The 18,731-nt window shown below is 37.2% G+C and overlaps 1 protein-coding gene across 2 annotated transcripts; it reads left to right on the top strand.

The window, feature by feature from the left end:
* Positions 1 to 1,112: 1,112 nt before the first annotated feature.
* On the top strand, positions 1,113 to 17,717 carry ganc (glucosidase, alpha; neutral C). 2 transcript variants are annotated; one of them, XM_066670038.1, is made up of 24 exons: positions 1,113 to 1,162; positions 1,361 to 1,423; positions 4,132 to 4,234; positions 5,923 to 6,050; positions 6,177 to 6,353; positions 6,800 to 6,821; positions 6,937 to 7,003; positions 7,097 to 7,193; positions 7,346 to 7,526; positions 7,722 to 7,869; positions 9,345 to 9,580; positions 9,725 to 9,851; positions 10,103 to 10,182; positions 10,293 to 10,436; positions 10,519 to 10,615; positions 10,715 to 10,816; positions 11,544 to 11,787; positions 12,266 to 12,330; positions 12,456 to 12,532; positions 12,638 to 12,712; positions 12,830 to 12,943; positions 13,615 to 13,727; positions 14,691 to 14,791; positions 14,951 to 17,717. In XM_066670038.1, exons 1-24 carry the CDS (start codon positions 1,113 to 1,115, stop codon positions 15,055 to 15,057), a joined length of 2,718 nt encoding a protein of 905 aa, XP_066526135.1. In that variant the 3' UTR covers positions 15,058 to 17,717. The 2 variants fall into 2 exon arrangements, with proteins under 2 accessions (XP_066526135.1, XP_066526133.1); XM_066670036.1 differs by having other exon boundaries at positions 10,519 to 10,816.
* The last annotated feature ends 1,014 nt before the right edge of the window (positions 17,718 to 18,731 follow it).

The raw sequence follows: 18,731 nt of genomic DNA, 5'->3' as shown, positions 1-18,731 counted from the left end.
ACGAATCAACCCACAGACTGAATTTAAATACTGTTCAAAGAATGTACTGCTTTATTATAAAAAATAAATAACTAAAAAATTGATGTGTGATAATTCAAACAATAATAATAGCTACCTTTTTGTGTTTAAATGCTGCCCTTGAAGGCTGAAAGTAAAAATGTAAGAACTCAAAATATTTACACTTCCATTAACTCCTCGAAGTTAACGAACCTCGTAGTCTACAGTATAAAGAGGGACAGCATAGCCTAAGCAAATTCCCAGACATTATTTCTGAGATCATATTTAGTTTATTGCCAAATGTCCACTTCATACGCATGCACAGCACTCACGGATTTCATTTGTTCTTAAGTAATATATGCAAATTACACTCATGCTAAGATTAGATTTTGTCTGGCATGAAACTGTTGCATGCTCTCAAATATATCCCGCTTCTGTAGCTTGTGTTCACTCAGATTTCTCCTGTGTCCCGTGCTCTTCGTTGTGATTTTTAAAGCCACAAAGCTGTCAATCAGAAAAGGAAACAGGTTTTGACCAATGGAATTTTTGATTCAAGAAATGACAAATGTAAATGACATTAAAAACTTGCAAGACCTTTTGTTAGCTAGTTTGTCCTTCACCTAAAATTCTAAATCCTCACAGCTGGCTTAAACAAGTGTGCACATAACTTTCAGTTTCTTACTGCTCCAAATGACTATGCGTAAAAAGGGACTGGTTGCATTCACTTTAAAACGTTCTGTAAGGTTGAAGCATCGCGCTTTCCCCAACCAATGAGAAAGTAGGGGAGAAGTTCAATGGTCAAAACCTGCTAAAACGCCTGATTGGCTGAATAATTTGGTAGTTTTGTTGCATTGAAAATCACAGTGCGAGTATGACTGATGATCAAATGATTGTGCCAGAGAATGTTTTTTGCTCGCAACATGAAAAAGCTGCTTGTCACACACAGACTGGCAACTGGATTGTCCAATCAGAACTCTTAGAACAGTTGGCACTCAATCTGTGTAGCCAATCCGTGTATGTGAATGAAGTGGGTGTGGCCTATCGCTTTCGGCACTGAGTTCTGCTGAGGGCAAAACCGTGCTCACAGCCGAAGTCCTTGCTGCAGCTCAGTCAGAATGGCGGAGGCTTGCGTTGCGATGAGTGTTTCAGCAGAGGAACCGCAGAGGTATTAGATGCTTTATAGTGCTGTAAACATTAAACGAAAGGAAGAAATGCATTTTTGCTGTTCTGCACAAGCTGCAGTATAAAGCTTTTATTTTGCTCTCTCCGAAACATTTCCGGTGTCTATGTTCGTCTTGGGCTACGCATTTGGCCGTTTATTTATGATTATAAATGGTGTGTAATGTTTACCTCTGCCTTTCAGTGTCGTGCCAGACGACGAGGGTAAAGGAAAGTTTAAAAGCAGCAAGCACATCTCGTTTTACAAGTAAGCTGTCCGTCCAACCATCACTCTCTAAACTTTTAGAACTTCCTGCTGTCTCAGAATTACTGAACTGTCCACAGGGTAATATTCTCATCTTCAGTACCTTTAATTATTTTAATAAATTCCGTTAAGTTTATATAAACATGTATGTTATTAAGTTCTGTCTTTATTAATAAAGTTACAAATACTTAGGCCAAAACATTTTCAGGGGTCAGATTGGGAGACCTTGGGTGCCATTTAACTGGCCCACAATGACCAATCCACTTTCCAGGAAACTGTTCATCTAGGAATGCTCGGGCCTGACACCCATAATGTGGTGGTACACCATCTTGCTGGAAAAACTCAGGGAACGTACCAGCTTCAGTGCATAAAGAGGGAAACACATCATCATGTAGCAATTTCACATATCCAGTGGCCTTGAGGTTTCCATTGATGAAGAATGGCCCCACTATCTTTGTACTCCATATACCTCACCACACCATCAATATTTTGTTCCAAAAGTCTTGGAGGGATCTATCCAATCAGGGCTAGTGTCAGACCAATAGCAGTGGTTTTGTTTTGTTAACTTCACCATTCACATAAAAGTTTGCCTCATCACTGAACAAAATCTTCTGTGTAAACTGAGGCTCCTGTTCCAATTTTTGTTTTGCCCATTCTGCAAATTCAGCGCGCCGATCTGGGTCATCCTCGTTGAGATGCTGCAGCAGCTGGAGTTTGTAAGGGTGCCATTTGTGAGTAGCTAATATCCGGCACAATCACTCTCCAGTGACATGCGGCAAGTGCTACACTGTGGGCTCTTGCTGAATAAAGCTAGGGCAGCCACTGATGTTTCTTCATTAGTGACAGTTTTCATGCGTCCACATTTTGGCAAATCCAACACTGAACCAGTTTCACGAAACATGGCAAGCAGTTTGCTAACTGTAGCATGGGAGATGGATGTTCTCGTAGGGTGTCTTGCATTGAAATCTGCTGCAATGACCCGGTTACTGCATTCACCAGACATCAACACAATTTCTATCCACTCCTCACATGTTAACCTCTGCGACATGTCAATGGCTTTAAACAAAGAGAAACTTGTAAATAACTCATGAAAGAATAAAATTACATTAAAACCAAGCACGCCATTGTTTTTCTTGTGAAATTCCCAATAAGTTTGACGTGTCGCATGACCCTCTTCTCATTGACAAAACAAAAGTTGGATCCAAAATGGCCACCATGCTCACCACTAATATACTATATTATACGATATACTAATGTGCCACAAACAGGAAGTGAATATCACCAACCATTCACATTTTAATAAGGTGTATCCATATAAAGGACCCACCCTGTATATGGAATGAATGTCGATATATATGGAAGGTTCATTATTTTGGGACGTGCATATATAGTGGAAAATCATATATATAAATGAAACACTATGCATTTATATATATTTTCAAACACACACACACAATATATGTGTATATATATATATATATATATATATATATATATATATATATATATGTAAAATGTGTGTGTGTGTGTGTGTGTTTGAAAATATATATAAATTATATATAAATGCATAGTGTTTCATTTTATTCCAATGTTTAAGTAATTTCATTCATGTGAAATTAATCGTTTAATAATTTAACCAAAAACGAAACAAATTCAAGTAAATGCTTTTTTTTCTCAAGTGTAGTAGTAGTAGCAGCAGTAAATTAATACCCATTTTCTTTGTTAAGAAATAGCAAAATGGCATACTAAGCTTGTTATATCACTTAACCAATCAAATGGACAGACTAATGGTTTACACAAATATGTAACCAAGATTAAGCCTGGCAATGGTGCTGAACATGATGGCTGTACAATCTCCTCCCATTTCTGCATAGTCTCTTTATTTGTTGAACTTTGTTGAGTTCATCCTGGGTAAAATTCCATTTGAGCTAATACCGGACTGACAAATTAAGGGTTAATTGTATGCCTGTTTATAGGCTTTATATGCAAAAGGTGCACTCAGAAAAATGTCAGTGTGGTGGTACCATTTACTGTCACAGTGATGGTACATATTCACTCAAGGGTACATATTAAGTACCTTATAGTTAGGGAACATAATACCATATTTATTAATTGTAGATTTTAATGTTGTATTGGTTCCATAAGCCCCATTTAATCTACAGGACTTGTTCTTATATATTACACAGGTAAATAATACAAATGTATAAATATTCACCTCTCCCACTGGAGAACAGAATATTTTGTAACTTCATGGCACAAAACTATATTCTAAAAACCAGTGCTGTACTTTTAAAGTTACATTTACACTGTTTGTACATTTAGTGACAATGTACCTGAATCCTTTTCCTGAGTATCGGACTCACGAGTGTAATGTTCTGTATATTTTGTTTAATACCAGTAATGTAAATATTTATTTATTTAAAAAATGTCTAATTATAATTTTGTGGTATAATAATGTAAAAATATATGTTAATTAGTGCTTCAGGTTTTGACTTGTGGTGCCTCTTGTGCAGATGCAGAAAACTCATACATAATTTTGGAGATTAAGGAGGCATTTGGGAAACATTCATAAAATTGGCATTCTTAGAGTTAAGTCTTTCCTAAAGTTGATTAAAGTTGTAATGCACTGCAAAAGCTGATTCATTTGATAATGATTTAATGATCAATAAATTTCTTGACTGAGCAATGAAATAACTGACACTTTTCAACAGACGACAGAGAAGCAAACCTGAGCTGCAGTACTGTGCCTTGCTCGACACTTTAGTGCTGACTGAAAGAGGAGCGAGTTTAGAACTATATGAAGCCCACTCCAAGGTATTTCTCTGAATTCCACAACTATGGAATATAGCAGAACATGTTATATATGTGCCACAGTCTTTAATTTTACGTTTAATGCAAACAAAGGCCATTTATGAAATGGCATATACAGTGTGGGCTAAGATTTGTCAATGCTTAAGAAATAATGGTTATGAATACAGAGTTGTTGTTTTTTTTTCCTATTTACTCCACTAACTGCCTCTACTCTTGTTGTGAGAATTAGATTGTATTGAGCCTCAGTTACATTAATGAGGTTTTCAATAGCATTTAATGCTGCATGATTCCAGAACACATTCTTGGGGTGCTTCATACCCTTTTGCTTGACATTTAACCAGCACTGAGTATTTTGACCTGAAGCTCAGAAGGATGCTGTGGGTATAAAACAGTTTCCTATAAGTCTTTTTAATATGGATGGTAAGATTGTCTTCGGTATGATAGCACAGAGACTGGCTGCATACCAGAAAGTGCATATACCAGCCAAAACATAAATACAAAAGTTGGGAGTTTCTGGCTTTCCTGGTTGTTTGGAACATTGCGGCATGATCTGGCACCAGATTCATCAATGAGGACCTCAGAGTGGATCGTAGGCAGGTAGATGTTCCATATCGGTTCTCACCACCCCCCAGTTAGAGCATTCACGGACTTGGACCTTACCACTACTGTGCCTTGCACACAGCGGTTGCTGCGAAAGATAAATGAAAACCTTAGGTGGGCTAGGCTGAAAGTTAAACCGAACAGGATATAGAAGTTTATCGATAGTTAAAGGAAACTTTGTGTGGGAAATCTTGTCACTTCTGTACTGGAGAGAAGAGTTTAGGTAGATGGTACAGTGCAGTACTAAATGATACAGAGCAAGTTGTGGGCCTAAAGGCCGTACTGGTGAGGACTATTAATCAGGTGCTTTGGACAGCAGAGTGGTTGTATTAATATAGTGGTTAGGTTTGTGCGTGAGGGGTAAAGGGTCAGGTGCGTGTTCAGGATTTAAATATTGGTAGATAGGGTGAAGTGTGTGACTGGAAATTGCTGACAGATATAGGTAAAAAACATCACTGAGGCCCGACATGGTGTTGTACTCTGAAAGTAAACAGATAATTCTATGAAATAAACTAGCTATTCCATTTGAGGATGCAGTATATGAAGCTTTTGAAAGGAAGAAACTGAATTAGCTTAAGGACAAGACAGATGAGTCGGGAGCTGTGTTGTGTTATTGTAGCTGCCAGTGATGTATTAAGTAAAGTTTACATGCAACTGGTGGCACTCAGCATGCATTAATGGTGTCATTGGGGCTTGGTACAGCCTTAGTCACTAGGAAGGCCAGTGTGGATTTACAGTTGTCGATGGTTAAGGGTATGTTAGGGCTATAATGCTAGCTTGAAGGAAGGGTGGGTCTGGGATGTTCAGCCTTCTGGAGGTGTAGTGAGCGTAATTCCGTGAAACACAGAGGAAGGGAGGCACCTACATGATGACACCTGTGAAAAGCATTAGAATTTATATAGACCATATTAAATGATTACAGGAATGTTGTGGTTGCAGGTAGGAAGAGAGTGGGTGTGCCTTATGTGAAGCTCTAATATATTGGCTTTGGAAATTTTGCATCTTGTCCTGTGTATAATTACAATAATTAGGATATGCAGGTTACTAGTGATATAGACACCTGAGTGGTATTGTCTCTCTACATCTAACAGGAACGTTTGCTTCTCCAAATATGGGCGATTGAAAATGGAACTATCAGAGTAACAGTCGATGAGCTGCAGCCAATTAAACATCGCTTTAAGGTTGCAAATGTGTTGGTTGGAGAACCAAAATATGAGCCGTAAGTCCAAAATTGTACATGACAGTATCTCCTTTAATACATGTTTAATAAAGGAATGTCACCCATGCTTTGTTGTTTGTCTTTTCTTAATAGAAATTCTTCTCATGACTCTTATATCTATGGCAGGTTGAGAATTGAGTGGAGGAGAACTGGCTGTGTGTGTCTAACCTGGGGCCCAGGAAAGCTGCAGGTCCAGGTCCAGGCTTCTCCTTTCTGCCTAGAGGTCCTTTGTGAGAAAGAGGTGATTGTCACATTCAATCCAAGAGGCAGACTATTCTTTGAGACACTGCAGGATCCAACAAGGTAACTAGAAAATGTTGCATGAATGAAAAATAATGTATTCCCCAAGAATTTTAAATAATCCAGAACTGGGTATTGTCACTGTCATAAAAAAAAACTATATGTCCGGCATAGTGTTTATATTCAGAAAAAAAACTTTTGTAATGCATGGTTCTAGAGGAATGCTTTGAAAAACAAAGTTTACAGGCATTTAGGAATTAGGACTATTTAGGAATGACCCACATCTACTGTTCTCTACATTTTAAGTAAAAATACAATTGAAGATGCTCAGAAGTTAAATCTAAACTTTCAGTGTCCTGTCTTTTAGTTATTTTATCATATACTAGACATAATGTTAAAAATTATTTTAAAAAAGCAAAAACAATGTAAAGTTTGAAAAAGAGGAAAAAATAGTATGCTTTTCTTAGTATTTTGATTAAATAAATTAAGACTGTCTTGACATTTTGCAGGCCACCCTCAAGGTCACATCAGGTGAGTTTTCAGTTATTCTTTAATATAACATATATTTACACGTATAAGCAGCTTTCTTATGTAAAAATGTGCTTATCTTTTGCTGTTGTTCAAAGATTGTATTTTGTTTTTCCAGGATAGAGAAGATACGTTGGGCCTCTGGAAAGAGACTTTTCAACAGTTTCAAGATATAAAGGCAAATGGTATGTCTGCCTTGTGTTATCGTGATTCACTTTTTTCAGTTTGAAGCATTACAAAAATAAAGCCATAAATTACTAACAGTCTTCATCATATAGGACCCTGTTCAGTGGGTATTGACTTGAGCCTGCATGGTTATACCCATGCGTATGGTCTCCCTGAGCATGCTGATTCTCTCCAGTTGAAGGACACCAGGTAGAGTTGGGCATTAATGTTCTTGTTCATCGACTACAACTAATTCAGAATTTTAAGCTAATGAATTTCCATATCTAAAAAATATGATTCATGAATACATTGTAGAATAGGAATAACCAGGAAAACTGTGTTAAACTGTGTCTGTTTTACAGAGGCAGTGAACCATACCGATTATACAACCTGGATGTATTTGCCTACGAGATTGGCAACAGACTGGGGCTTTATGGCTCTGTTCCTCTTTTGTTAGCTCATAAACCAGACAGAACACTTGGTGTGTTTTGGCTAAATGCATCAGAGACTCTGGTAGATCTCCAGTATTCAAAGCATGAACAGGTAACCATTCCATCTATTTATTCTAGAAAACCAGTATAAGTCACAAGATACAAGAAAGGAGAGCAGAAATGTATATATTTTCCTGATTAATAACATTAGTGCTCAATATCCTCTTTAATAAACAAAAACATCAAAAACATGAAGTTCCTTTTGTGATTATATCTGCTATATATGATGATTACTGGTGTTTTCTAGCTAAGAGATAATGGTCCACCAGTGAAGAGGAGCAGGGTCAGTCCTGAAACTTATGTGAGCTGGGTGTCAGAGAGTGGACAAATTGATTGCTTTATATTCCTGGGACCCTCGCCAGCAGAAGTATTCATCCAGTATGCTCAGCTTACAGGTATTTTTTTTTTACACATTTGATTTCCACAATAATTAATATGCAGTTATCACAGTTACAGTGTCAAAACTATAAAATTACTTAACAACTCAAGATGGTTTGAAGCAAATGTTTGGTGACTTAGGAATGCAGTTTGGACAGTGTTGATTAATGGATATAAACTTAAACATAGCACAAAAAGTAAGAAAATTTGTGTTTGGTAGATTTCAATACTTTGTAACAATGCTTTTTTGTAATAATGCTTAATTTCCCTTTTAAATTGTGCCATATTTGTAAGGAACATGCATTTGTGGGATGAGCAGTAGAGCTGAGTATGTGGGTTGCGCCCATGAAAGATTTGCCAAGTCCTCTCAAAAAGGGATATTAACAGGCTTTCTGGTATAAGATTTATTGCCAAGAAGCATTGTTACAACAAAGAAAAACATGATTTTCCTTATTTTTTGTGCTATGTTTATAATGTTTAGCTGTATTACATCAGTGCAAAAAAATAAAGAAGCAAATACTGGATGCAAAATATTTTTGGCTGAATGAAGAACATCTTTTTTACTGGACAGTAATTTTAAGTATGATCAGAGACTGACTGGATATTTCCTAGTGGGAACATTCTCTTGGATTCTTACGGTAGTGTCATGGCTGGGCAGGGAACACAAGGAGGCGGACACACACACGCAAGGAACTTTATTAACAAAACAAAAGCAAAATCAGAGAAAACAAACACGAGCAGGACAGATGGAATACAGACAGGAAACAGCCATAAACCAGGGTACACTGAGACACGGAAACACATATCCACACACAAGACCAGACAAAGGATACTGAAACTGTGCTTATCCAGTTCAGGGTCGCGGCGGGTCCAGAGCCTACCTGGAATCATTGGGCACAAGGTGGGAAAACATCCTGGAGGGGGTGCCAGTCCTTCACAGGGCAACACACACTCACACATACGGACACATACGGAGTCACCAATCCACCTACCAACTTGTGTTTTTAGACCATGGGAGGAAACCGGAGCACCCAGAGAAAACCCACACGGACACGGGGAGAACACACCAAACTCCTCACAGACAGTCACCCCGAGTGGAGCTCAAACCCACAACCTCCAAGTCCCTGAAGCTGTGTGACCACGACACTACCTGCTGCACCACCGTGCCGCCCCGATACTGAAACAAAGGGACTATATATACACCAAAAGGACAAACAAGGAACACCTGAGGGGCAGGACCACAGAAGAGACACAGGTGGAGACACTGACGAGAGGGCGGAGACAAGGGTCCAAAACAAACAACTCTGTTGGCACATGGCATAGAAACAGACAAAACAGAGTAGGAAAACACGAGACAGGGAAAAGGTGACAGGTAGCTCCTCTTCAGTTAGGCAGTGATTTTCAGTGAATATTTAAATTTAAAATTTGAGTCCTTAGAAAATCTGTTCATAAAAATGAATTATTTCAGTCCCCTTTTTTTTTCTGTTGATAGGATACCAGGCACTGCCCCCTCTCTTTTCTCTGGGTTATCATCAGTGTCGCTGGAACTATGAGGATGAGGAAGATGTGAAAGCTGTGGATGCTGGCTTTGACCTTCATCACATTCCTTATGATGTGATTTGGCTGGACATAGAACACACAGAGGGGAAGCGCTATTTCACTTGGGACTCCAAGCTCTTCCCCAACCCAGTGGACATGCAGCTTCATCTGCAGAGAAAGAAAAGACAGGTTAGATTTATGTTCAGTTAAACTCTCCTTGCTTCAGATTTATTAGATCTAGGATTATTAATCATGGATATTATTAATATATTTCATGCATATTATTGAACTAACTCTGTTTTTTCAGCCTTATTTTGTTCTGTTTTATTTTAGTTGGTGGTTATCAGTGATCCTCATATTAAAGCTGACCCTGATTGGCCTTTTTTCCGCGCGGCCAAAGATGGTGGACATTTTGTGAAGGACAGAGATGGTGGTGAATACCATGGAACGTGTTGGCCAGGTATATTGCCTTTAGTAACAGATGCAGAGTATAACACCAATCTGCTCCGAGAAGCAGAAGAAAGCATGCTCTGGTGTTAAATTCTCTTGATAGACACCCAGGGCACTAATGTAGAAGTTGAGTGTTGGTTTATCTCTCTATAATTTGTTCTGTAAATGTTCCTTGTCAGAATTTAAACCTACGTATTGTATAATCAGCTATGCAGATGGGAAATTCTCAAGTTAATTGTATGTAATGCTGTGTGTCTTTAGGAGATTCTTGCTACCTGGACTTTAGTAGTTCCAGGACAAGAGCATGGTATGCCAGCCAGTTTTCTCTCGACAAGTATAAAGTGAGTGAGAAAGAAATAGTTCAACAGTGTTATGGAGTTAATTAACATAAGGGAATATTTTTTATGTTATGTTCCATTGGTGACCCCTGTTTAATGCTTGTGCTCATTAGGGGTCTACAGAGTCCTTGTTTGTGTGGAATGACATGAATGAACCCTCAGTTTTCAATGGGCCTGAGCAGACAATGCCCAAAGATGCTGTACACGACGGAGGCTGGGAGCACAGAGACTTACACAACCTCTATGGTTTCTTCCAGGTTAGCGCTTCACTAAAAGCTGTATGCATTTTGTACATTACGAGGTATCACCACAAATAAAGCTAAAATATTCTCTTCAAAGCACATGGCTACCTTTGAGGGTTTAATATCTCGCTCTGGTGGTCTAGAGAGACCATTTGTCCTTACCCGCTCCTTCTTTGCCGGGACTCAAAGATTGGGTAAGCCAAGATCTGCAGGATATACTACAACCCACTATAACACTATCCTTGTTAACAAGCATACAAAACACTGTACTGATCTGTACATTCCTTTGACAGGGGCAGTATGGACAGGGGACAATGTTGCTTCCTGGGAGTATTTGAAGATCTCGATTCCAATGCTGTTGTCTTTGAGTATTACTGGAATACACTTTTGTGGGGGTAAGTCCAGCCTTAGAACTCTAGGCTCCTTTCTGTTATTTGTTTTATTTATTGAGCATGTTGTACATAATTTCAAAGTCTCAAATATTGAAACAAATTGTTAAAAAACATTTACAAACAAAATGCCATCAGAAGAATAAAACTATAGAAAAAGGCACAAATATATTTGGCATATGGTTTTCTACATTAATTTGTTTAAATCTTCCTTTATAAGACCTACTGAACTTTCTTTGCTAATATTCCCTGCAAAACTACTCATGGTTTTTGAACTATGTAAGAGACATATCTGTTACCAGCTGAGCTGTAAGAGATCCTCAGAGTTTGCAGTAAGCCTGGCTTAGTGGACTGGTCTGAATGGGCTATAATATTTCTAGAGATTGGCAAGATATTCTGTAACCAGGCCATTAATGGCTTTAAATGTCATACGCAAGATGTTGTAATCAATACAGAGTTCCAGAGGTTTAAACTAAATTAAACAGGGGTAAGAAGCTCTTTTTTTATCTATTTAGTTTGTCATTTTTAATAACAGTAATATACAGTAATGAACTCATACTTTTGTCTTGGAAGGCTGAATATTTGTACAGTCCTGCTTGTTAGGTAGGTGTGTTAGAGCAAGTTGAACATAAAAATCCAACACAGTTTTTTGTTTTGTCCTGTTTCCCCCCACTTGATGGAATTATAACAGTAAGAACCAGAAGTATATGCTGTTGTGTGTTTTTGTGTGTAGCTGATGTAGGAGGCTTTTCGCAGGACCCTGACCCTGAGCTGCTTGTGCGCTGGTACCAGGCGGGGGCTCTGCAGCCCTTCTTTAGAGGCCACTCGGCTAAATATACAAAGAGGCGTGAGCCGTGGCTGTTTGGGGATGCTGTAACTGCAGCAGTGCGATCAGCAATCAAGCAGAGATACTGTTTAATGCCCTATTGGTACACTCTTTTTCACCTAGCCAGTACCTCAGCCTTGCCCCCAATCAGGTACAACAGTCTAAATTGGATTGCACTTTTGACTGCAGACAAACAAAATATCTAAATGTTTGTTGATGTCTTTTATAATCTGTGACATTTGGTTGCATTTACTATGGCTGTGAACATTCAGTTTTAGACAGAGATTTTACAATATCCTTAGAAAAGCATGTAGCATCTGAGTTAAATGTCATTGTGTTCAGTGCCTAGTGTGGGCTAGAGGGGTATATATCCCACAAGCACTGGGCTGAGGAGCAGTGAAACTACATTCTCTGATGTAATAAGACATCACCCAGTATCTTTTGGATGAGTTGGAGTGATTTTAATGAAAAACTAATCTAAATTTTAGAATGATAGAAGCTAAAGAAGCAAAGACCAATAAACTACTTCCTAATACTTTCAAACAAGATGTTGGATGAGCTGGTGTCCACAAATTTTACATAAAGTGTAGGTTTTATGTGCCAATGACATTCCTTCTAATGTATTACAGACCTTTATGGGTGGAGTTCCTCAAGGAGGCAGAAACCTTTAATGTGGATCACCAGTATATGATTGGTAAATACGACAAAGTCAGAATATTCCGAATGCTAAAATTATTTTCAGGATTCTTATACTTGTGTGTAATACATTTACTTATTGTTTTGTTTTTATTTAAATTAATGCAGAATTTATTCTTTCAGGCAGTTCTCTACTGGCCTGCCCTGTGACTGACCCAGGAGTTACAGAGATAGAGGTTTTACTGCCAGGACTAAATGAGGTCAGCTTAAAGTTTAGTGATACTCTTTATAAACAATAAATGCATTTTGCATTGCTGTGCACATAAAGGCTGCCAGAGCAAACAGTGCTTGTTTTTGTGTTTTAGCTGTGGTATAATGTAAGCAGTGGTGAACAGCACAAAGGAGGTGGGACCTTAATTCTTCCTGTGACTTTGGAGATGGTGAGAAATGACCAAATTACCAGTATATATTAATTTTTGTGTTTTAAACCAGAATCATCTATTTGCAGTAGTTGCCGGAGTTGTTCTTCAGTATGTGTGCTTTCTCATCCATTCTAGGTGCCTTTGTTCCAGCGTGGAGGAACAGTGGTGTCCAGGAGAACAGGCAGTGGCTCCTGCACAGCTGAACTCCAGCTGCATCCCTTTACTCTCACAGTAGCCCTGGACTCAAAGGTGATGAGTCTGATTATCATAAACAGTATTGTGCAAAAGTCAACAGCCATGCTTCATTTATTTCATTTCAGAACGGCCATTAAGTACACATTGTTTATTTTGCTGGAAGTGGTTAGGGAGATATGTTGTGAGATTAGGTGTGAGTTAACATAATTCATTTGCACTAAAGTATTAAAAAACAATGTTAATATATCTATTTAAAACTATAACAATTGTGATAACATCTTTGAAAAGAAAATAAATACAAAAATACTGGGGTTGTGGGTTCAAGCCTCACCTCGGGTGAGGAGTATGTCGTGTACCCCCCGTGTCTTTGTGAGTTTACTCTGGGTAGTTTGGTTTCCTCCCACATTCCAAAACACATGATGGTGTTCATGTGTGATGGAGTGGCTCCCGGTTTGTGGTGTGTTCCTTGGACTCACCAAGACCCTGAATAGCATATAGTAGTTACAGAAATGAATGAATGAATTTATTAATTCATGCAATGTTGATCTATGTAACCCAGATGAAATAATAATTTCACAGTTAAATACTGCTTTATTTCCAAGGCAAAAAAAAAGTTCTGTTTCTGCCTTTTTTTATAGCATGCCCTATAACCAGAGGAAGTTAAATGTCAGTTTTATCCAGTCTTTACTCTTTACTCCTGACCTAATCTGGACATGTCTCTGTAGGGCAATGCTGAAGGTGTACTGTACCTGGATGATGGACACACTTACAGCTATAGAGACAAAAAGATGTTTTTAATGCGTAAATTCACCATGCAGTCTGGCAGGATTATAAGCAGGTGAAGCCCTACTCTTTTTATATATTGTAATGTACTGTATCAGTGAACAACGCTATAATTAATTACTTACATATACTGCCCATTAAAATTTTGGGGACAGCTAGTGTTCTTTTTTGAACATTTTTAAGGAATGTCAGTATTATTCTGTTATGTAAGAAACATTGAAAAGTTTTTGTTTAAAAGCCCACAAACTAATCATTTCGGCTCATCTAAAGTTAACAAAACATCTAAGTGGACTTGAAATGCATTTGCTGGAATTCTGTTTCAGAACTACTTAACTTCCACCAGCTGAGCTGTAACTTATCCTAGGAATAAGCAGAAAGCTTGGCTCATTAAGCAAAGTGGTCTGGACTGAGTTATAATACTTAAACAGATTAGTGACATAAGAATGCCACAAATAAGACATTGTAGTCAGTGCAGAACTGGAAGCCAGGGCAAGCAAACTGAGATCAGAGTAATATCGTCAGACTTTCTTTTTCTGGCTGCATTCTGACTTAGTTGGAGCCTGTCAACCAGCCTGTAACCTTTTTTTTTTTTTTAAAGTAGTCTGCATATGTCTAAATGTTAAATATATGTATGTTACTGTAAATCATCACAGAAAACCTGTTTGTGTCCACACTTTTAATGGTCCTCAAAATGCTCTAGCCACAAGTTTGGAAATTAAGGGTTGATAACATATTGTAAAGTGTAATGTTGCTGTCATGACAAATCCCTGTTCTAAAATTTAATTTGAAGAATATTTCAAGTTGAGTTATGTCAAAGCTACTAGCTGATGTTTAGATTTATCAGAATTAATTTATGCATTAATGCATTCATTTATGTTGCAAGTTACAGGTATTTTTCCCATTTTCTGCAAAGTTGCTATTTTGAAGTTAGAGGTTTTGTTCCAACAGCAACAATATATGATCATCATTTATTCTGTGGAGGTTGTGGGGTAATTTCACTTTATTTTTCTATATCCAGCTGTGCAGATGAAGAAGGCTTGTTTACATCAGATGACAAGCTGGACTCAGTAGTCATTCTGGGTCAGAAAAGAGTTAATGGGCAACCTACACTAAAGTCAGGTGAGACTTGATTGTATTGTAGCCATCAAACCCAGCCTGAAGGGATTCTTTTTATATAGTATCTATTTATGCTGTACTATTTATTTATATTTATTTTACTGCATTTAATGACATTTTCTGACTTTAGATATTTTTCCAATCTTTTTAATCACACTATAGCTGCAGGGGAGACCAGAGTCCAATTTCAGTTTGAACCAGAGCGAGCCATGCTAACACTAACTGATTTGAATTTGGATATACACACAGACTGGGAAATCAGTGTCTAACAGCAGTCACATAATGGGTAACAAATGCAGGAAAACGTTTTTTTTTATCACATAGTTCTGATAATATTGGTTATTATTGGGTTTTTTGTTTGCATTTTTTATTATCTTAATGGAAATAATGTCATGAGGGTTTTACTTTTAAAACTTTTTTTTTCATTATGCTTATGATGGAATTGAAATTTGTTTACAAACTCAAAAGATGTATATTTCTTGTGTTTACTGTGTATGATTGGTTTCTTTGGTAATGAGTCAGAAATATAGTTAAAGTTAGAATTATATTTCATTGTCATTAAGATTAAACAGGATGAGTATGGTGTGATTGTTTAACCTACATTGTAAATACTCATTGTCAATTTTATCAACTTCATTGACCATATAGGACCACTTTGTAGATCTAAAATTACACATTGCAATCCATCTGTTTCTCTGCATATTCCCTTTTCTCCACGGTCTTTATCCAACAGATCCTGTGGGTGGGATAAAACAGAAATTTTGTTCTAGAAGTATAATAAACATGGCACATTGAACCTTGAACCGTATCTTTTCAAACATATTTAGGCAGATTGAAATAAAATATATTTTTTGGATCATTGTGAAACAAACGAAGAATAAGAGGCATGTTTCAGTCTGTGAGTCAGAGCACAAGCTGTGTTGGCCCATGTATGAAAACACTCATACACAACTTACGGCTTGAAACTTCATTGTTGATTTGAAAAACCTGGCCTGGGGCAGTGACGCAGTTGGTGCAGGTGGTTCTTGATTGAAGTTGGAGACACGTTGAAATACTTTGGCGCTCACATTACAAAAATAATTTGGTCATATGTGTCTCTGACCACCTCCAGATATGGTTTGAGTGATTGGAACCTCAAGACTCATTTTACCCCATTCACTCCTGTACTATGTGCTGGTCACTTATGAACAGATCACCCAGGATGCATGTTAATGCCAGGTGTGAAGAGTGTGTTGCGCTTGTATGAGTGGATGAGACACAGCAGTGTTTTTTAAATTGCCACCACTGGACAGAATAGTCTACGACCAAAAAATATCCAGCCAACAGCTTCCTGTGTGAGATATCCTGTATCAACTGAAATAGGACTAAAGGATGACAAACACAAACTGTGCAGCAGGTTAGGATGGTCAAATAAATTTGACAGTGAGAGGAAAATGTGTAAAAACTCCAGAAGCCTGGCTGTGTCTGATCCACATGCATCAAGTCAACACACACTATTATGACACCACCACATCTGTGTCACTGCTACACTGAGAATAATCCACCACCAAAATAATACATGCTCTGTGGTTGTCCTTTGAGGGTGCTTACCATTGAAGAACAGGGTGAAAGGGGTAACAAAGTTTGCAAAGATGGCCTACACTGTGTAATTGTAGAACTACAAAGTGCCAATAGGTGGTAAGTGGAGCGAATGGACAATGAGTTTAGAACCATGGTAACCAATGTAGCTAATAATAAAGTGGCTGGTGAGTGTAGGATCACTCTTATGATTACTTTTTTTTTTTTGATGATTTTATTATTTTAAAGTTATGTCATGAATCTTTCTATGTTCCTATAATAATTTAAAATGAACAGATTTTTAACATGAACAAGATGAAAATTAATATGTTCTGGTTATAGTTTGTTTTGTTGAATTTGTATCGTTAATGATACTTAGTGATGTTGGCATCTCACTTCCTTAAATTATATCTTCATCAGCAGTTTTAAATGTTTCCAGCCATCTGGAGAGCTAAATGATACAGTTTGCTTGCAGAAATCTTTAGGCTGATATAATCTTTTTTTAATTTTAATATAATATCTTAATTTCCACTAGGGTCAATATGTACTTTCCAAATGATTCCAAAATGATATTTGATTTACATTTGAGTTTTGGTAAATGTGATATAATTATCTAATAGACATTTTTCTAGCCAATGATGAGACCAAATTCGACTGGACTATTTTAAGATTTGAGTATAAGGACATCCTCTAAGGGTTAGGATTATGTCAAGACTGATAGAACCTATGATTGTCACTTCTATGATTGATTTCATTTTCAAACTTTGGTTTGGTTTCGTTAATTTATGTGTTGTAAATAAATATTTGTTCCTTAACACACATTTCGGCTGGATGGTTGGGATCAAATATATCAGGTCTTTCCCTAAAGGGATTGAGCTGCATGAATTGATTTGCGTTCATTTTAATGTCTGACCATAACCTCGTTCATTAAATTAAACATTATTTGCTGTCATATTATTGATGATGAAATGAAAGCTAAAAAAAAAGAGAGATTATTATAATCCACAACAGTTTTGTTATATAAGCACACTGAGGTGTTTTTGTCACTGAAACTTTACATGCAATAGGTAAACAAAAGACAGTCTTTGTTAGGGTTCTGTGTTATAGGCAGTGGTCAAGACCTTGCTGACATGCTGTTCATGTGTTTGACCTGCTCTTTTTTTTTTTTTTTAATATTATAATTAATAATGAAGAGGATTTGTAAGTTTTCCTTCTGTAAATGACATTGTTTAATCAGAACATGTGATACTGTAATAATGTGATTCATATTGTAATTATAAATTATTTCAATACCACAAAAGCATGCACTTACAAAATTACACATAATCACTTTCACATAATCACAATCCAAATTGTTGTGTAAGAAAAATTGTGAAAATAAAAAAATATATACTTAAAGGTAAAATATGTCAAAACATTCTCTACATCTTGTTGAACAATGTTTTCGGCTTTTGATTAACAGTAGTAATAAACTAAATACATTCAGGGAATATGTTGTATCTTTACAGTGGAAAAACCAACAGGTGAAAGAGGGATAAAACAATGAAGAAATGGGGGATGTAGGGGATTATACGTATCATAATACAATTTTTGCAAAGATTAACCATTTTCCACATTTCAGTTGTTTTTTTCTATGCATATTTCTGCTATCACATTAGATCTCATTTCTGTTGCATACTTTATCCATTTACTCCAGTGTTTCTAAAATTGATTCATTCTTATATTTACTGAAAATGTGATCTTTTCCATTATGTAAATCTCTTTGGTTATTACTATCAAATCATCTATAGTTGTAGCAATTTCTCAGTCAATGACATTTTACTAGCTGTTTAATTATTTTTTATAGCAATATATATAGAGAGGATTATTTAATTGATAATTGTATAGCCACAAGTTTGAGGATTCAAAAATAAGAATATATCTAATATGCTAGCATATTGACATTATTGCATATTCAGTGAACTTGATTTGAATGGGGAATTGGAAAACCCTTAAATTAGAAGGTTTTTGACCCTGACACACACTCACATAAAAATGGTTCTACCTTGGAGTTAGCTTTGAAAAATAGTCATTTCACTAAATAATGAGAAAATCTGATCTTAATCTGTAGTTGCACCCTCTTGTATGAGTCTTGGAATGAGTCTGGTAGAAGCGACCTGGTCCAAGCTGTGGTGGACGGGTCGCAGTTTGGTGTGCATTGCTTGTTGTGGTAATGCTGAGACTGCTCAATGCTGAGCTCCATTGAGAACAGGTTTAGAGGGCTTGAATGCCTTCTGCTGAGGCAGGCCATCCCACTGGCCACTCTTTGCAGGTCTGCTCCCCTTTGTATCACAACAATGATGGCATGAGGGCACACCGCTCATTGTTCTCCAGCCAATGGGAATGA

Source organism: Hoplias malabaricus, chromosome 1, assembly GCF_029633855.1.
Source record: "Hoplias malabaricus isolate fHopMal1 chromosome 1, fHopMal1.hap1, whole genome shotgun sequence".
NCBI lineage: Eukaryota > Metazoa > Chordata > Actinopteri > Characiformes > Erythrinidae > Hoplias > Hoplias malabaricus.
The sequence above is the reverse complement of the archived record's forward strand: the minus strand, read 5'-3'. Positions and strand labels throughout refer to the sequence as shown.

Coding starts and splice junctions, on each gene's coding strand:
- ganc (XM_066670036.1), top strand. CDS start 1,113: ATGGCGGAGGCTTGCGTTGCGATGAGTGTTTCAGCAGAGGAACCGCAG. Junction 9,581..9,724: donor TGCAGAGAAAGAAAAGACAG/GTTAGATTTATG, acceptor GTTTTATTTTAG/TTGGTGGTTATCAGTGATCC. Junction 10,437..10,518: donor ACCTCTATGGTTTCTTCCAG/GTTAGCGCTTCA, acceptor TTCTCTTCAAAG/CACATGGCTACCTTTGAGGG.